The following is an 18,536-nucleotide window of genomic DNA, read 5'->3' as shown; positions in this document are numbered from 1 at the left end:
CCTAACTAACCCTAACTAACCCTAACTAACCCTAACTAACCCTAACTAACCCTAACTAACCCTAACTAACCCTAACTAACCCTAACTAACCCTAACTAACCCTAACTAGCCCCTAAGTCCGTAACCCAGACTCCTAACTCCGCTGAAACCCCTCAACCTATTTATCCATTCTAATGCACGTTTCCCTGTCGATGTTTCTTCTCCATCGGCCGTCTGGTGGATAATCCTGAGCGTCGGCTGTTCGGAGGTCTCGGACGGCAAGGCCTCTTCCCACATCCCTTTCCCACATAGCAGAGTGCTCTCACGCCCACAGGTACCGCCGATAGGTACTCGGTCAGCTGGTAGCTTGCGCCGATTCGCTCCACGTAGTCCAATCTTCGATCCGATTGATTCCAGCTGTCCCTCATATATCCCCCGGTCCAAAAGCACTGCCCTCCGGCGGTTTGACGCTCCGGGGGTTATTATTGGGGTCGAAAACGTGTTTTTTAACTACGAAAACCGCAACTCCGCATTTGATCGCATATTTGATCGCACCGCACCTTGTGGTTGCGAACCGGAGTTGATAGTGGTGTTGCCATTAGTATCAGAGGGTATCGGGGTATCTACTAGCTTTTCTTCTTACCTCCGTAAATGCTTGGCATGCCCGTAACAATTTCCATCTGAAGCTTCTTGTCTTTGGGTATATATCATCTATTCTTGTAGAAGATGAGACCGTTCTTGGCCGACAAGTTCTGGTCCAAATTTGGTTTCCTTTCAACCAGGGAGCGGTGCAGTTCCTGCCAGAAATTATCCTCTTTAGCAGCCGCATATAGGCGCTCTAAGAATGTATTCTGCAATTGATTCACCCTGACAGCCGCTAGCTTTGCAGGATCCAAAACCAATTGACCTGGCCTAAAAAATATCTGTGGCTCCGGCTGCAGAGCTTCACGTCCCTCTCCAAGGCGGTGATCCCAACGCCTAGATAGTACATCAGTCTTGCCATTCTTTTCTCCCGGTCTGTAGACAACTTTGAAATTGTAGCCTGCGAGGTTTTCAGACCATCTAGCTTGCCGCCTAGTAAAAACCTTGGTAGAATTAAAATACTCCAAGTTCTTGTGGTCTGTAAAAACCGTGATCGCCTGCTCACAAGATTTGAGCATGTGTTCCCATTCTCGGAAAGAGGCTACAATAGCTCCCATTTCCTTATCATGAATATCATAGTTGATTTCAGCAGGGGAGAACCTCTTAGAATAGAACGCCACCGGATGTAGCTTCCTATCGTCCCCATACTGAGAGAGCACCGCTCCCTTGGCGAAATCACTGGCATCTGTTTCGACCACAGTTCTCCTACTGGGGTCAAAATGAAGGAGGATCGGAGCGCTTGTGAACAGCCTCTTGAGTTCTTCAAAGGCTTGTTCATGTGCTGCCGTCCAATACCATTTCTTGTCTTTCTGCAAGAGGTCAGTTAATGGTTTGCAAACTTTACTGAAGCCTTCAATGAAGCGGTGATAGAAGTTTGCAAATCCGAGGAATGCCTGTACCACCTTGATATTCTCAGGGACTGGCCATTCCTTAACTGCCTCCACCTTGTCTTCTGATATAGATACTCCCTTCTCCGAGATGTGATAGCCTAGGTACTCTACTTCTCGGACATGGAACGATGTCTTACTGACGGAGGCACAGAGCTTAGCTTCCCTTAGCTTCTGTAAGACCTTCTTGACCAGTAGCTCATGCTCTTTCTCAGTCTCCGAGTAGATGAGGATGTCATCAATATAGACAACCAATCCTTCATCCAGTAATTCCTTTAGCACATCATTGATCATTGCCTGGAAGGCGGAGGGAGCATTGCATAGTCCAAACGGCATCATATTATACTGATACACTCTATAGCGGGTTCTGAAAGCGGTTTTCCACTCATCACCTTCGGCTATCCTGATCAAATTGAAGCCGTTCTTCAGGTCGATCTTTGTGAAGATCTTGGCCTTCAACAACCTGTCTCTGAGCTCACTCATGATAGGCAGCGGGTACTTGTCCTTGACAGTGACCTTGTTCACACTTCTGTAATCCACACAAATCCGCAATGTACCATCCTTCTTAGGAATGAACAATATGGGCGCCGCAGCAGGGCTGTTAGATCTATAGATCTTTCCTGAATACAATTCTTTGTCCAGGTACTGTCGGAGGGCCTTCAACTCTGGAGCGGAACATGGGTACAGAGGGCCGAATGGGGGAGCGGTACCAGGCAAGAGTTTGATTTTCAAATCATTGTGGGAGTGCGGCTGCATTTCCCCAATCTTCTATTGACTGAACACATCAGCCCATTCACGGTATAGGTGGTGTATTTTCTCAGCAATATCACCTCCGTCCTCATCATGCCATACTGAAGCAACCAATTGATAGACTGTCTCTTCTTCTTCCAGCATCTGGTATGGAGAGATCAGTTCAATCTTGGTGGCCGCTGGGAGACAATTCTGCTTGCAGTAGTCACTCCTCCAGCTCATGGTGTTGAGTTCCCAGTTGATGTCCAGGTTATGCTTCCTAGCCCAACTAATTGGTAGGTAACCGGTCATTCCTTCTTCCAATGTAGCCACCTCCCATCGGAGTATCTCCTTATGATCTCCCATAGTCATGCGGACCGGATGAGTGTAATACTCGCCTCCTCCCATAATGAAATCTCCTTGAGCATCAAACATTGTCAGAGGTTGATCCTGCCGCACTAAAGGAATTCCATGTTTCCTGACAAAACTCTGGTTGAGAATAGCTCCTGTACAACCGGTGTCAAACAGGAAAGACCCTTGGGCGCTTTCATCCTTTCCTTTGACCGTCCATGACAGTCCTGCCTTCAGTATAGGTCTTTTTCCATGTACTGGTAAGGAGGGAAGCCTCTGTTCCAAACTTCTTTGCTTAACAGCGGGTTCTGAACTTGTTTCTCTTTGTCTTTTCAACAGAGCTAATAGCTTCGGGCACTACTAAGATCAAAGATCCTTTAATTCTATTCCCAAGTGAAAATATAGCAGGTATGATGTGTAGTAGTTTTTGGCCGCGGTTTTGGAAGTGTCTTAGTAGCAAATGTAACTTTGGTAGAGCACTGACAGAGCAGCTGTTTCAGGTCTTAAACCCATCCTCAGAGTGCTTGGAGCAATCAAATAGGCAGAAACACAATCATAATTTATTCAAGAGAAGCATAGAAACTGAGAAACCGATATAAATGAAAACCAGTAAACATAGACTCAAAACAGACAATTTTCTACCAGATGATTTCATTGTCCGAGTCTTGCTCAGGCTGAAATACAAAATCTTCTATAACCTCCGGGAGTACAACAAGTGGATCCTCTGCTACTACAGCAGCCACTTTAGCCTTCTTCTGAGGGTTGGACTTGCCATTCCCTCTTTTCCGCTTTTGTACTCTCACTGCTGCCACTCGGACAACAGTAGGTTCCTTTGACCAACAATCGGTCTGTTTGTGTCTGGACTTGCCACACTATTGCACAAGTCAGTCTATGTACTCTACCAATAGGGAGTACCAAAAGGTCATACCTTTAAGCATACTTCTGCTTTTCTTCTTTCTTCTAGAATATCCCCCGGGATACCCTTCAGTTCCACCACTTTGTCCTTAGGTCCAGGAGCTTTCTAGGGTCCGGAGGAGCTCGCAGCTTCTCTTTTCCTCTTAGGCTGTTAGTCCTTCTGAGCGGAAGGATCTTTTTTGGTCCGAGGGGGCGCTTTCTCAGCTGCCAACCTTTGGTACCTCTCATAGGTGTGCCCTAACTCTCTTAGAGCAGCTATCCGCTCCATCAAGGACTTTGGTTTGGGATTGAAAAGAGCCCAACTCATGCCTAGGTCCGGAAGGAGGGAATTGTTGATCTTATCATCCACCAACTGACCCTCATAGCCAGTCTTCCACATCAGCTGAATAATAGTATTCAGGAGGAGATCAATTCCTCCTCAAGCCGTCTGGGTAAGAGTATTCCAATGGGCTACAGCATCATCTCTGGAGATGGCTTCACCGAAGGCTGCTCTAAAAGCATCCACAAAGCAATCCCAGCGCTTCCATCTCTGATCCAACATCACCGGCATTCCAGCAAGACGGTTGGCGGAGGTTTGATCAATTAAATTGTGGTATGCTTCATACCATCGGATCGCTGCCTCTCCTTCCATCAAGTTACCTGCATATCGGACCTTAACCTCCTTAGAGGTAAATGATAGTCTTTCAATGGAGAACACGTTCTCACACTGCCGAATGAAGGTCTCCACTTGCTCCGCTTTGCCTTGGAACTTTGAGGGTTGTGGTGCCTTTCTGGTTCTGAGTCTGAGCTGTCAGAACTGTCTGGATCTGCGGGAGTGTGGCCCGTGGGAGGTGGAGGGTTCTGGTTTCCACTGCTTCCATCGTGTGCATTAGCTGGAGGGCCAGCGGCGGCCAGAGCAGAAGGGGCCACAGGTGCTACTGGTTTTCATGGATCGACTAGTGGAGGAACCGGGTTACGAAGAGTTGGATTAGTCAGAAAGGTTCTATTGGGTTCTATCCGGTTCTGTTGATTGTTAATGTATGAGTCATGTTGGATTTGTCATCGCCTGGATTTCCTTGAGTATATTAAGGGGGTTGTTTGTACTTCTCGTTCTTTTTCTTCTTCTTTTTTCTTTACGCAACGTCTTCTGTATCTACGCCGTTTATTGCTATACAATATTATCGTTCTCTTCTTTCTTTAAAGAATACCACCGCCTCGCTTCCTCCATGTCCCGTCGAACCTTACCAACGCTAGAATCCCGTAGTACCGCTATTGCGAGTTCCCATACCGCCCCCTATTACACTCTTCGTACCCTGCGGAATACTCGCTACTCACCCCCTTGAGACTGGTGCCGGATTGCTAGCCAATGGCGAGGTTGCTGCTGTTTGAGCGGCCCCAGACATGGTAAACCTTTCCGGGTTCCTGGCTAACAGGCTAGGAGGTCCTCGGCCTACACCTGAGTAGAGTTCTCCTTCATATTCAATGGGTGGGCCGGCTCTCTCAAGAAATGGAAGTACTCCACTAAAATGGCTAGGAGGTAAGGGAGATGCTCCCACCACTGGCTGCACAATAGGGACAACTCTCCTATTGGATCGGACGGGAAATGCTGCAAAAGGTCTGGTCTTTCGATGCATTGTTCTTGTGGCTGCCCTGGAAGAGGACCTGGAGCCTGGATTTGGTGCCGGAGTTGCTGGTCTACCCACCATCAGTCTTCCTTCACCAAGGGCTATCTGTATCTCGGCATCAAAGTTTGAGGGAGTGGCCGGGTTTGTCCACTCAATCTCCATGGCATCCGTATTTAGTTCATCTCTTTCCGCATACCTCCGGAGTTCTTCCTGAACAGAGCTGACCTCCAGCTTCATGTACTCTAGAGCTTCTGCCATGAGAGCATTCTGTGCTGCCTGGTGCTCTTGTACAAGAAGGAGGGCCTGACTGCCCCGGGTCAACTGATTCTGCAGGCTGTGCTAGAGGTAGGTCTGTAGCTCTGTGAAGAACTGTTGGAGGGATACCTCGTCGGTATCCTGCCAAGCAGGCTGACAGCCGGGAATATATGTCTGTAGAGCGGTCTTGGGCTTCTTAACAAGCCGTGTCTGCCCTGTGGTATCAAGCTGTAGGGGTACCGGCTGCCATTCAATCTGAAGGGGTGCATCGGGGGCCGGAAGGGCGGACATTTTGTGGAGAGGAAGAATAATCTGAAGGTGACTTCAGCCTTAAAGATAATCTGTAACGGGGGTTCTTTCTAAGAGAAATAGAATCGGATAGAATAGAGACAGCCATGCAAGATAGACAATGTGGTTGCAGATTATTCAAAGATACTATCGCTAGAACTCAATAATCTTTAAGGGCTCTGATACCGATAAGAACTTGGTTTTCTTTCTGATGAAGACTGGAGAGAACTGGACTGAAGGGTGAGAATGAACCTGAGTACTTATACTCCGAAGGCCTCTATTCTCTGCCCCTAACTCCTTACTAAGTTCCGGTGAAGCCTTTCCTTGTTGCCGGAAACAATACCACCGCTACTCCGCTTTTCTCTAAGCATCAGCAGCTTCACTCTGGCCGGTCTTCTAGTCACTGGTGAGGCATGTACTCGTCAGTCATTGCTCCCATGAATAGATCCCCTTCCTAGCGCCCGGAATGTAATTACTCTAACACCTGGTAGCTAACCACACTGCCGGTACTTGCATATCACCATGCAACTAGCTTCTAACAATAACTCTCAGCATGTAACCAGGCCCTATGTGTACCCATACAGCAGACAGTTGAAATGGCTCCGTTACAGCCTTCCACCTGCTGACCGATGGCCAAACTGAAAGACTGAATGCCGTAATGGAACAACGCCTACGTGGATACGTCTCTCTCTTATCAGCAGGACGATTGGGTAAAATGGCTCTCTATGGCAAAATTCTCCACCAACAATCAGGTCTCAGCATCCACCAAGGTCACACCATTCTTCACGAACTATGGTTTCCATCCCCGGTTTACACTGACGATTAAATCGCTTGTCAGGACCCCACCGAGCCTCAATGCTAAAGACTTCGCCCCGAAGATGAAAGAACTCCATAAACACCTACGTTTCAATATCCATACGGCGTAAGACCAACAAGAACAGGCCGTTAACGCCAAACGAACGCCGGCCCCATGTTATGATGTCGGCGATATGGTGTTTGTTTCAGCAAAAAATATCCGAACCACCCGTAACCCTTGAAAGTTAGACTGGAAGAAGCTGTTCTGATCTATTGACCAAGACGTCCATTTAGCCAAGTGCGCGCACAATTCGTCAAGCTTGACGGATAGGGCGATCTTTTCAGAAGGCCCATATTATGATGGATGGGGCGCACCATTAACCAAGTACGCAAAGAGAAACCTATCCGAATTGCACCCTCTCGAAATTCTATCTCTCCAATAGCTATGACGGGGTTCGAATTATCATAGAGTACCGGAAAGGGGTAGAAATTCACTGCCGTATTCCAGTTATTCCGCTAGTGATGCTATAGGAGTGCGGTATTGGTGCGGCGTCGATGTGGTATTCTACTTACGATGCTGGTTTAAACCAGTATTCTTGGCTCAATACCGTAGCCCCACGATAGAGGTTTCATCCCCATTTCCGAGACAGTAGGTTTTGCTGTACTCTAGATCTCCTTCGACTTCCATGGATTGGAAGTGAGAACCTCTATAAGATAGGAAACAATCTGCGGCCTGATATAAAAGAAAACGATAGAAGTCTCTTACTATGATAATCCACCTCATTGAAGGATCAAAGATATCTTATTAAGCATTTGCTTCTACGTATCGAATCATCTGAAGTCATAAGCACATCAATTTGTGGGGAGAGGTTGTGTAGGGCCTAGGCCGGAAGCGACCTCTTGATCATTGGATCAAAAGTCCATCAAGACGCCCATTTGGCCAAAGGGTCGCCCCGTCCATCATCTTGCTCGATAGGGCACCCACTTGACCAAATGGACGTGTTGGTCAATGGATCAGAACACAACCCACAATACCCCGGGCAAGGGTTGAAGGGTTGCGGATTGCTTACCTGTTCGCGTGTTCGTCGTTTTGCCAATCTGCCTCGACCCCTGAGAGGGTCCTAGATCAAGCATCGTGCCTTACGTTCCAAACCCAAGGAAGGTTTTGGGGTACGGTAGAATCACTGGATATTGGCATGTTTGCTTGTATCTTTGTTAGGCTTGCACCGACAAGACTCTTCTAGACAATGTTTGACGAGGAAGGATTTGGAGCTTGAACGAATCATGCATCGTTGATTCTTTGCTCTTTGCTGCAGTCTGCCCCGCGATAGGAGAAGGTTTTATATCAATTCTTGTAGGATCTGCACCCTAAAGAGACATTCTAAAAGAACGTAGCATGGTCCTCTGCTTGCCTGTTTGCCTCGAGGTTTGCCCGCCATCCGATCTAGTGTGGCCTAGGTCAATGTTTGCTCCTAGGCTTCTTAGTTCGATTCCATTCTAGATGAGACTGAAGTGTTCGGATCAATTATCAATCTTTGTCCCCCATTTATACGAGTTTGGTCCCAGCTTCGCGAGTTCTCTTCTATTCCAGAATTTTCTCAACAATGTTAGCCTCTTTTTCCGCAGTCACAACCCAAATCCCTAGCCCTATATCATAATAAATCCTTTTTCCAGCGCGTAAAATGAGAATATATAGAGCCATTCCCCCCCCCTCTCTCCCTCTCCTCCTCCTAATCCTCTACACCCCCTCACCTCCGCGAAAGGTAAGTGCTCCTTCTTCTATTTCTAACACTCAACAGGAAAACAAATATACACGGACGAACATTGCTAACCTAGTTTTCTCGCAGGAACTGTCACAGGATCTTTAAAACGATGGTCATCTGGCCGGGGGATTTCCATATAATAAATCTTGCCATACGAGAGTCTACTGGGTAGCCAATTTTGTTGTCTCATTGCTCGTCCAGCACCCAGGTCAGGGTAGACTTTCCATTTCCTCTTCTCTGATTGTCTTTTGATCGACCGGCGCCCAGCCCGGGTAGGATTCTTTTTCTCCTCTCCTGCCCTAAGCGTCTTTCCTCGACCGGCACTCAAACCTGAGTTGGCCTTTGTTTCCCTTCATCAGACCTAAGATTCTTTGCTCGGCAGGCGCCCAAGCCTAGGTAGGCTTTCTCTTCTTTGCTTCTGTCATGATGTCCTTTGCTCCACTGGCGCTCCAATACAGGGTAGGATTTCCTTGCGCTCATGTTTCAACTCCTCTGCCCCACCGGCGCCACCACCCTCGTAGGCTTTCATACAATCCCACCTAACCTTCTTATGTCTCGATATCCCTACTCGACTGGCATGGATTCGCTGGCAGGCTTTCCTCAGTTGTCCCCTCTAAATCGCTCGCTTGCCACCACTATTCTTGGTAGGCTTTTATCGATTATTTCTTTATTCTTAGCTCCTCCGGCACTAAACCATGAGTAGGCTTTCTTTAATTCTTTGCTCTACCGGCATCATTTATTTGGCAGTGTTTCATTTATTCTTTTTACTCGTCCGGCATCAACCATTTGGTAGGCTTTCGTTCTGGTCTTATTTCTGCTCGTCCGGCAGCAGAACTTTGGTGGGCACTATTTATTGGTAGGACTTGCTTACTTTCTTTTAATATTTCCGTTGCTTGACAGGCGCCCAAACGGTCGGCTTTTCTCATGACCTGATGTTTCAGTCCTTGTGCTCGACCAACGACCAGCGCCGTCAATTAATAGGCTTTGATTTATTTCTTCTGCCCATCCGGCACCAGCGTTCTGGTAGGCTTTTCTTCCAGTCTTGTTCTTGCTCGTCCGGGACTAGGCTTTCTTTACTTTCTTATACTAACTCAGTCGCTCGACCGGCACCCAGAGAGGGGAGGCTTACCATCTAATGTTGCGATTGCTGTCCTCTACCGGCACCAATCAATTAGCAAACGGTCATTTATTCTTCTGCTCGACCGGTACTAGAGTTCTTGGCGGGCTTTCCTTCATTGATTTTTTCTCGACCGGCGCTAATGATTGGTAGGCCTTCTTTCTTGTCTCGTCTCGGTTTCTGATACTCGACAGGCACCAAGGAGGGTGGGCTTTTTGTACGATCTCATGTCTTAATTCCTTAGCTCGACCAGCACCACCTATTGGCAGGCTTTGTTTTATCCTTCTCCTTGACCGGCAGCTTCATCTCTGGTAGGATTTCGATTGTTCCTTTACTCGACAATGGCCAACTATTGGTAGGCCTTTGTTACTCTCTTATCTGGATTTCGGATGCTCCACCGGCCCCTGAGTCCTAAAATTATAGGATTTCCTCGCACCGTTCTCTCTCATTGGCCCTGTCACGAGTTTGTTTTCACGCTCAACCGGCACCAAGATCTTTGTTAGGCTTTCCTTGCGCTGTTTTACCATAGTCCCCCAAATCGCAATGTGCTTCACTCGATCAGCAGCAAGATATTTGGTAGGCTTTTCTTCTGCTTTCCTTTAACTCCTAATTCTTAGCTCTCACTGCTCGACCGGCATCCACTCATGGTAGGCTTCCTTTAAAGTGGTATCCTGTCTCGATCTCTCTGCTCGACCAGCACCAACCTCTGGGTAGGTGTTCTTTACACTCCTCCCTTCAGTTGCTGATGTTTGGCCTCTGCTCGACAGGCACCAATCATTTGGCAGACTCTTCTTCAATGTTATATCTCCCCCTGTATCTTTTTATGCTCAACCGGGGCCATAATCTGTCAGGCTTTCATTCCAGTCCTGTTCAGTCTCCGTATAAGGCACCTAGGCCGAAATGTATTATGTCCTCTTCACAGCGTTACTTGAATTTACCCAAACATCAGTTCCTATGCTCGACCAGCTCCAAGAATCTTGGTAGGTTTTCCTTATTCACTTTTTATTCGCCGCCCAACCGATACCCAAGGGGTAGGATTTCCTTGACTCTGAAATGGGGTGTTTAATTTGTTACATGGCTTTTTTTCTTTCGGTATTCACTTAAGACAGTAATCATTGCTGGATAAGCATTCTATGGATAGAAAAGGGCTGCCGGGGAGACCAGCTACTGTCATAACTGTAAGGCTGCAAATGTGAATGAATTAAAGAAAACGAAAATCGGGGGTGCACCACGAAATAGGACCAGAGCTCTCTTAAAGTGGAGAGTTGAAGTGGCAGGGTTTTGATTGAACGGTTTATACCAGGTAGTACTTCGAATCGTTTCCTTGACTGGTACTGGCAAAGAACAGCTGAGGTGCAGTTGGAGCCAAGTACCCAGGTTGTCGGAAAATGATGCACATTTGGTGATATCTCAACCATGAGAGAATTAATCTTCACACAAGTCTAGCTTGAGGTCAATTTAAGTGTGCAGATTCCTTTCATAATGAAAAGATGTGTGGGAGGGTCTGTCATCGATTCTTTTTGAGTTTTTACTACTGGTTTTGGCTATCTAATAGTAACTGCTTGCCTGAAGAGTGGTTATTTCACATTCAAATAACACTAAATGTATTCTTGGGCATTACAGAGATGTCCTATACTCGAAGTTTGAATTTAGGGAGCGTGTTGCGTTGTGTCAAAATATAGGTATTTGGGGTAATTGGGCGTTGCCAGGCCAAAATGTGCATTACCCTGGGTACATATGTCTCACTCAAAGGCGGATTAAGAACGGTTGGAGACGAGTGGTTGGGGATATGGCTTTGCACAAGCACTAGCCTCGCTTCATGCAGGGGAATATTGACCAATCTGTGGTCATGCAAGGTTAGCCGAAGCATGCAGCATGTCAGGCATCCCACCACCACCCTTGTATGAATGATCACGCACTGCCAGCGCCACACATGGCTTAAAGGAACCATCAGGCTCGTCTTGTATGGCAGACTGTATAAGACCTAGTTACGATTCTACTCGAGCTCCCTTGTACGTCAATATCACACACATCAAGCACTCCTCAACAACCCTCGGTCTTTCGAGTTCGCGAAACCGGTTGTGATCCGGGACTAACCCGCACCGAACCGAACCGTTCCAAATCCTCTCCGGAAAGCCGATTTGAACCCCCCGACAAGCAGAGGAAGCATCTGAAATACTGCTACCAATTCTGCATAACTGGTAAGACTTTGAATAACCACGGTGCCTCCATGGAGCTATTCTAACAATGCGCAAGACCGCACAATGGCATCCCTGGGACCAACACCCCACGAGTGCACCGAGCTGCTCCAACGAAACCTCGATGTCTTGCTCAAGGTCCTCAACCCCGCAAAGTGGGACAAGATGACGGACGACCAACGAAACAGCATCCTGTACATTCTGAAGGCGGCCGCCGACACATCCAACAACCTGTCGGAGATCGCACACGCCGAGGCTTTGAGCCGCAACTACTCGATCAGAGCTGGAGCAGAGATGGAAATGGCCTGTGAAGGCACTCAGGTAGACGCGGAGGGTAACACAACAGAGGGTGCGAGTGAGTATGCGTTAGAGCAGAGGGAAAAAAGGAAGTTTGAGCTCGAGAGAGCGGCTATGGAATGCGAAAGGGTGAAGGCTGAGACGGCCAAGTTGACTGCGGAGACAGAGAGGATCAAGCTGGAGATGGAAGAATTGAAGGTCTGTACCTGTATGGCGACTGCGAGTACGGGGGATGGGTGGTAGTATTGTATTATAGCGGTGGGTGTGAGGCGTGTACCTAGTGGTAAGCGTGAGGCTGAGGAGGCCGTGTTGTAGCCGAGGGGGTTGAAGCGATGTATGATGTATACGTGGTAATTACAGATGTCATGATAGGCGACGTAAGTAGGATGTAGAGAAAATGTATATAGAGAAGTATATGAATTGAGCGATATGTACCGACTAACTAGAGGGGGGGAATACCCCATATTTATACTAAAGAAAAGTAACACAAAAACATAGTAAACCATAACTGTATAAGTAATAGAAAGACATTACTAATAAATACCGGAGAAAGAATGAGTCAAAAACCGTGACTGATAGTGACAATTGAGAATCCTCCAATACTATGAAATGTGCTAAGCGTACTATTTCAACACTTCCCCTCGTGAGCCACAGTGAATAGTAGAAGAAAATAAAACATGCTTGCCCTTATCCAATCCCTTTGTAAATAAATCCGCCAAATTTTCGTTTGTAGAGATATATTCCAACTCAAACAATTTATCCTCGTATCGTTCCCGAACAAAATGAAAATGCACATCAATATGTTTAGACCTTTTATGAAAGACAGGATTTTTAACCAAGGACAAAGAACCGTTATTATCACCACGAAGAATAAAAGATAGTTTCGGTTTCTGTTCCAACTCATGTATCGCATTCCTTAGCCAGATCAGTTGTCGACTAGTATCCGAAAGGGCCATATATACTGCCTCAGTAGTAGAGGTGGCGACGGAGCGCTGCTTATAAGAGCGCCAGGAGATAAGAGCTTCCCCTAGCATAAAGCAGTGGCCGGTAAATGATCGGCGATCGTCGATGTCAGAAGCATAGCTTGCGTCACTGAAGCCAATGAGTGCAGTGGGTCGTGTTTTTGCGTAGAAGAGTTACCTATCGAGGGTACCCTTGAGGTAACGAAGGGCGCGATTGACTGCAGCCAGATGAGCTTTAGTGGGACAGGAGGAAAATTGCGAGAGCATTGTGACGGTGTAGGCGAGGTCTGGTCTGGTACCGATTACTGCGTACATTAATGAACCGATTATCGACTGATAGATTGTTGGATCGTTGATTTTCTCCGCTTCCGTTCCCTTTTGTAGGTGAACATTGTTGTCGATGGGTGTCGCCACAAGTCTAGATTCATCGATACCGTATTTGATGAGTACACGCTTAAGATAGGCTTCCTGTGATAGGATCACGCCAGTCTTAGTGTGGATCCAGTGGCTCCCGAGTGCCCAGTTGGCTGTTTGTTACGAACCATATCGTTATATCAAACGTATGAGTTATTAGGAAGTCGGGAAGGTTCCGTGGGATTAGTAATCGGTTGACATCTCCTTGCTATAAAGAGTCGCTTGTATTGTCTGTTGTCTTTCTTTCTCTTTCCTTACGCAACCTCTGTATTCTACTTGCTCGCTAAGGCTCGCAAAGAACTCCCTGATAACAAACCTCGCTTCAAAAACACTTTATTTTACTCTCCTCGGTTTACCCTGGTATACCATACCAGGCTGAGCCACTTCGTCCCCGATCGTACGATCGCGTTTTGTTGTTCCAAGCGAAAGAAACCTACGAAACTGGCTTCTAGCGAAGAATTCTCTAGTCTTGACCTCCCGAAGGGAAGGAAAAGAAATCTATCCGAAACATCACTCTACGCCACCAGAAGAACTGGACACTCAATCATGTCGCAGCAAGCCTCGCTCCAGTCCTTTTTTACCCAGTCTTCCCAGTCTTCCCAGCAAGGGACAGCCCCCTCGCAGAACAGGCATACTCAGGTTCCCGACCCAACCCCACCCGGAGCTCAGGAACAAGAATTCTCCTCGACCTTTGCAACAGAATCCGACTACAACGACCCCTACCAACCGAGAGTCGACTACCTCTACCCGAGCATTGTCCCCCAGGACACTCACACCCAGACGGACCTGAATTACATTACCTGGGCCATTAGACATGCCACCAGCCGAATCTGCCCACCCACCGACAGGATTGAAATCCTAGAAGAGCAAACGACCACACTCCGGAGAACAGTGGATACACTGAGGCACCAAATCGAGGCGCAGACAACTATGATCACCAGTATGCACTCGGCGATCCATCTTCTCCTCAACAAACAGCCACAACCGCAGCAACCGCAACAACCACAACAAAACCAACAACAGCAACAACAGCAACAACAGCGAAAACAACAACCGCAGGGACAGAGAATGCCCCCTCCAGCGGTCCCCCAAATAATTCCCCAAGCAGCGCCTCAGGCAGCCCCTCAGGCCCCCCCACCCGCACCCCCCCAACAAGCCCCACCCCGTGGATGGAAAGCAGGCACCTGGGCCGCCGTGGCCTCGGCACCCGGTCCTGCCCAAGGAAACTTCCAAGTTGTCGAGAGGAAAAAGAAGTCCGCAAAGCCGAAAGCGGACCCCATCTTCAAACCAGAGTACACCAAAATCAACAGGGAGATCATTGTTGAAACCACTGCCCCATCCGACGTCAACCCCTCTGAGATCAGGACCCTAGTCAATGCAAGGATTCAGGACGAATCCTGCCATTTCATTTCAGCAAGGAGAACACCTAAAGACAACTTCATCCTGGAAACAAAGTTCGTCACCCCTGCAACAAAGGCAATGGAATATGCCAAAGAAATTGAGGAGGCCCTCCTCACCCTACAGGTACCGGTCGCTGTCATCCGCGCAAACTCTAAATGGTCAAAGTTTCTCCTCCATGGAATTCCCACAACGGTCGGGGAGGGCATCGAGGCGGGACAATTGGTAGCATCAGAAATCAGAAGCAACTATGGAGAGAACTTCCAACTTGCACAGATTCCCCGCTGGATCTCCAGAGCAGAGACTCGAATGGAGAAAACCCACTCATCAATGGTCATCGCGCTCCCAGGACAAATTACAATGGAAACACTAGGAGTTAAATTCCTATCTCTCTTCAACCGAAGCTGCCATATCGAGGCCTTCCTTCCAACCTTCCCGGATACTCAGTGTGCAAGGTGCCTCGAGTACGGCCACCGCCAGGAGAAATGCAAAAACAATGGGAGATGCGGTCATTGTGCCGGAGATCACCTCACCAGCTTCCACCCATGCAATCAATGCCAGGGAGGATATAGATGCACCCACACCCCAATCAGATGTCTGAACTGTAAAGGAATCCATAAGGCCTCCGATCCAGCATGCCCCGAAAGAGTCAAACGCCGATTCCTCAACAAAGGAAAGGAAAACGCTCCACCCGCTCAAGACCCACCGGCCGCACCCGTCCAAGAGTTGCTTCCGATAGTTCAAGTACCAGCCACCGCCCCAGTCGGAGCCACACCCGTTCCCGAAGATGACCAACCCATGACAAATAATGCTTAGGCCTCAAACCACCGCGCTCGCACACCAACTCAATTGTGCACGGAGCGAACTCATTACCAAGGCGGCGGTGGAAGAAGCAGAAACAGACTCGAGCATTTATTTCCTACTATTACAAGAACCATGGACCTCAGCAGAGAGATACCCACCAGAATCAAATCTCTTTTATATTTTTACGGCCAGCAACACCAATACAAAATGTGCAACATACGTCCGCAAACATGCCAATCTCAAACCAAAACACCACTACACACACGATAATTTCATAGTATCGATTACGGTAGAAATCCAAACCAAAAAAACCCAAATCCTAAACATATACTCCCCAGGCCGAAGTGGCCCCTTCGCCCAAATAGCAAGTACAATCCAAACCCTTGATAACTGTCTAGTAATGGGAGACTTCAACTGCCACCATCAGATGTGGTACGGAGTAAATTCACATGAGTACAGAAACAACCTTCGAGCAGACCGGGTCAACGGCGCACGGTTAAAACGATGGATAACCCGACAGAAACTGACCCTCCTGAACGAACCAGGCGTCTTTACGCACTTCCCCAGAGACAGAGGGAAAAGGCCCACAACCATCGACCTGGCATTTGTAAAAGGCCCAATACTCGACCACAACCTACGATGGAGTACTGAACCCTACGGAGCGGGCTCAGACCACGGGAGAACCTCCGTCCACTTACACCTGGAAAAACCACCTTTTGTACCAAGACGAATGTGGCGACAAACAGACTGGAAGCTATTGGAGAACCACATGTCAAACATCTCCATCCCTGCAGAGGCATGGGAAACCAAGGAACATACGGAACAAACTGTCGATTTCTTCCTAGAACTGGTTAGGTCAACAGTCAGCATAGTAACACCACTCTCGAAGGAGGGGGTAAGAGCCAACTCCTGGTGGTCAGATGAGATGAAACAGATGAAGGCAAGGGTAAATGCAGCAGAAAGGAAGGCGAGAAACACAAGGAAATCTAATCACGTGGAGGAACACCGGAAGGCTTGCAGAGAATGGACAGCCATGATCCGGAAAGCAAAAGCGGACCAGCGGGAAAAGACGATGAACGACGCGAAAGGTAGTGAAGTCTGGAGAATCCTAAGCGCAGGAAAGAGACGAGACACAATAATACCAACCATACAAGGTGACGAAACGTTTGCGGGGAAGTGTCAAGCTCTAAGAGCCCAACTCTTCCCCTCGAAACGGACGTCCCCCGACCATCCCCCCTTGAACATTAGACCCCCCTCTTTTGACCTTAGCAACACCTTCGACATAGTCACCCCCGAAGAACTTAACAAAGCAATCGACTCCTGCCCAGCGCACTCGGCGACCGGCCCGGATGGCATCCCTTATACCTTTATTAAAGCTATAGTCAAAGCAAATACAACTCTAATCCAAGACATGTTCTCCGCCATGCTCCGGCACGCTGTACATCCAGCGGAATGGAAAATAGCTAAGTGCATCCCGATCCCGAAACCCGGTAAAGCAAATTACCATGAAGCAAAAGCCTACCGGCCCATTTCCCTTTTACAATGTTTCAGCAAAATCCTGGAGAAGATAGTGGCTCAGAGACTCTGCACCGCTGGAGAAATCCTAGGCACACTCTCAGCAAACCAATTCGGAGGAAGACCAACCATCTCGGCGATTGATGCCCTCCTGAGAACCTTGACACCAATACAACAAAACCTACTACTAAAAAACAGTACCGGAATCGCCCGGCGAGATAGACCAGCGATCCTAACCAACGACATCCAAGGAGCATTCAATTGTGTCGATCACCTACTCCTCGCGGAAATTATGCACCAACAAAAATTCCCCAACTATCTGACAGAATGGTGTAAGGAATTCAACACCGGCAGAAAACTACAGTTCCAATTCAACCATGAGCTAGAGGAACCACAGCCCTATGATTCCGGAGTGCCGCAAGGTAGCCCCATGTCTCCGGTACTATTCATGATCTATGCCGGAGTAATTCTGGACCCAACTAGCAGCCCAAAAGAGATGGACACAACTTACATTGATGATGATGCGTTGGTGCAAATATCCAAAACACCAGGCTTTACAATCAAGAGAATGGAGGAACGAATGAGAGAAAGATTAATTAAAGCTGAGCCACTCCAAATTAAATACGACCCGGATAAATCCGATCTGATCTTCTTCCGGCCCACCACATCATCCACACAACAACCACGACTTCCAGTCAAAGTTAACAACATCAATATATACCCCAAGGAGAGGCTGAAATACGTAGGAGTCTGGATAGATCCGACCCTCTCCTTCCGGCCCCATATCGAAGCAGCAATCGCAAAAGGCCTAAAAGCCCTCCACCAAATCCGAAACACCGCCCGCCTGCCAGGGATGACAGTCAAGACAGTTCATCACCTAATAACACAGGGCTTCCTTCCAAGCCTGCTCTACGGATCCGAGGCTTGGTGGACTGGCGCAGACCATATCATTAGATCGCTCGAACCACTATACAACGAAGCTGCCCGGATCATCACGGGCCTACCCCGATGGACCAAGAGAGCTAAACTCCTCCGAGAAGCAGGACTACCCCCCCTAGAACACCTCCTAACATATCGCTCAAGAAAGTACGGAACCAGAATACTCTGCACCGAGGCAACCCACCCCAACAATGAATCCCTAATTGAGCTCCTCCCATACAGAGAAGCAAACATCAAAGGAACAGGTTTACACCGAATCGCTTCCCTCCTACTCCCATATCAAACCCCCGGAAATGCGAGAGACAAGTGGAACCAAAACAAACTACTACGCGACCACCTGTTGGAAGAATGGAATACACAACCAATACCGGACTACCATCACCGGGGGGATTTCCGCCCCCCTTCAAAGATTGCGAAACTCACCCTAACGGAGGCGAAAAAAGTTTTTCGAATCCGGTGCCAAACTACCCGAATCGATAAACACGCGGTATATACAGACCCCGAACCATGCCAGTGTGGTATGGAAAACTCAGCGAAACACACACTTATGGAATGCACAGCGTGGGCTTGAATCCGCGCCCCTCTGATAGAAAAGATCCCCGGAGCGATGACCTGGGAAAACTGGATGTTTACAAACTTGAAAACGGACCTTATATTACAATTTGCAAAAAACTCTCAACTCTC

General features: G+C 48.0%; 3 protein-coding genes across 3 annotated transcripts; 2 read left to right on the top strand and 1 right to left on the bottom strand.

The window, feature by feature from the left end:
- Positions 1–2,360: 2,360 nt before the first annotated feature.
- On the bottom strand, positions 2,361–5,653 carry H6S33_003730 (uncharacterized protein; the record flags this gene model as incomplete). Its single annotated transcript, XM_044835104.1, has 7 exons — positions 2,361–2,945; positions 3,272–3,460; positions 3,517–3,609; positions 3,670–3,885; positions 3,958–4,279; positions 4,818–5,414; positions 5,478–5,653. Coding segments are annotated over 7 exons (2,178 nt in total), but the record flags the coding sequence as incomplete, so codon positions are not given.
- A 722-nt stretch (positions 5,654–6,375) lies between these two features.
- Positions 6,376–6,576, top strand: H6S33_003729 (uncharacterized protein; the record flags this gene model as incomplete). The annotated part of the gene is made up of 1 exon (XM_044835103.1): positions 6,376–6,576. The coding sequence occupies one exon, from the start codon at positions 6,376–6,378 to the stop codon at positions 6,574–6,576; it is 201 nt and encodes a 66-aa protein (XP_044692090.1).
- Positions 6,577–11,589: 5,013 nt separating this feature from the next.
- Positions 11,590–12,063, top strand: H6S33_003728 (uncharacterized protein; the record flags this gene model as incomplete). The annotated part of the gene is made up of 1 exon (XM_044835102.1): positions 11,590–12,063. One exon carries the CDS (start codon positions 11,590–11,592, stop codon positions 12,061–12,063), a length of 474 nt encoding a protein of 157 aa, XP_044692089.1.
- Positions 12,064–18,536: the final 6,473 nt, after the last annotated feature.

The sequence above is a fragment of the Morchella sextelata genome (assembly GCF_020137385.1).
Source record: "Morchella sextelata strain SCLS chromosome Unknown scls_15, whole genome shotgun sequence".
In the NCBI taxonomy this organism is placed as follows: Eukaryota; Fungi; Ascomycota; class Pezizomycetes; order Pezizales; family Morchellaceae; genus Morchella; species Morchella sextelata.
The sequence above is the reverse complement of the archived record's forward strand: the minus strand, read 5'-3'. Positions and strand labels throughout refer to the sequence as shown.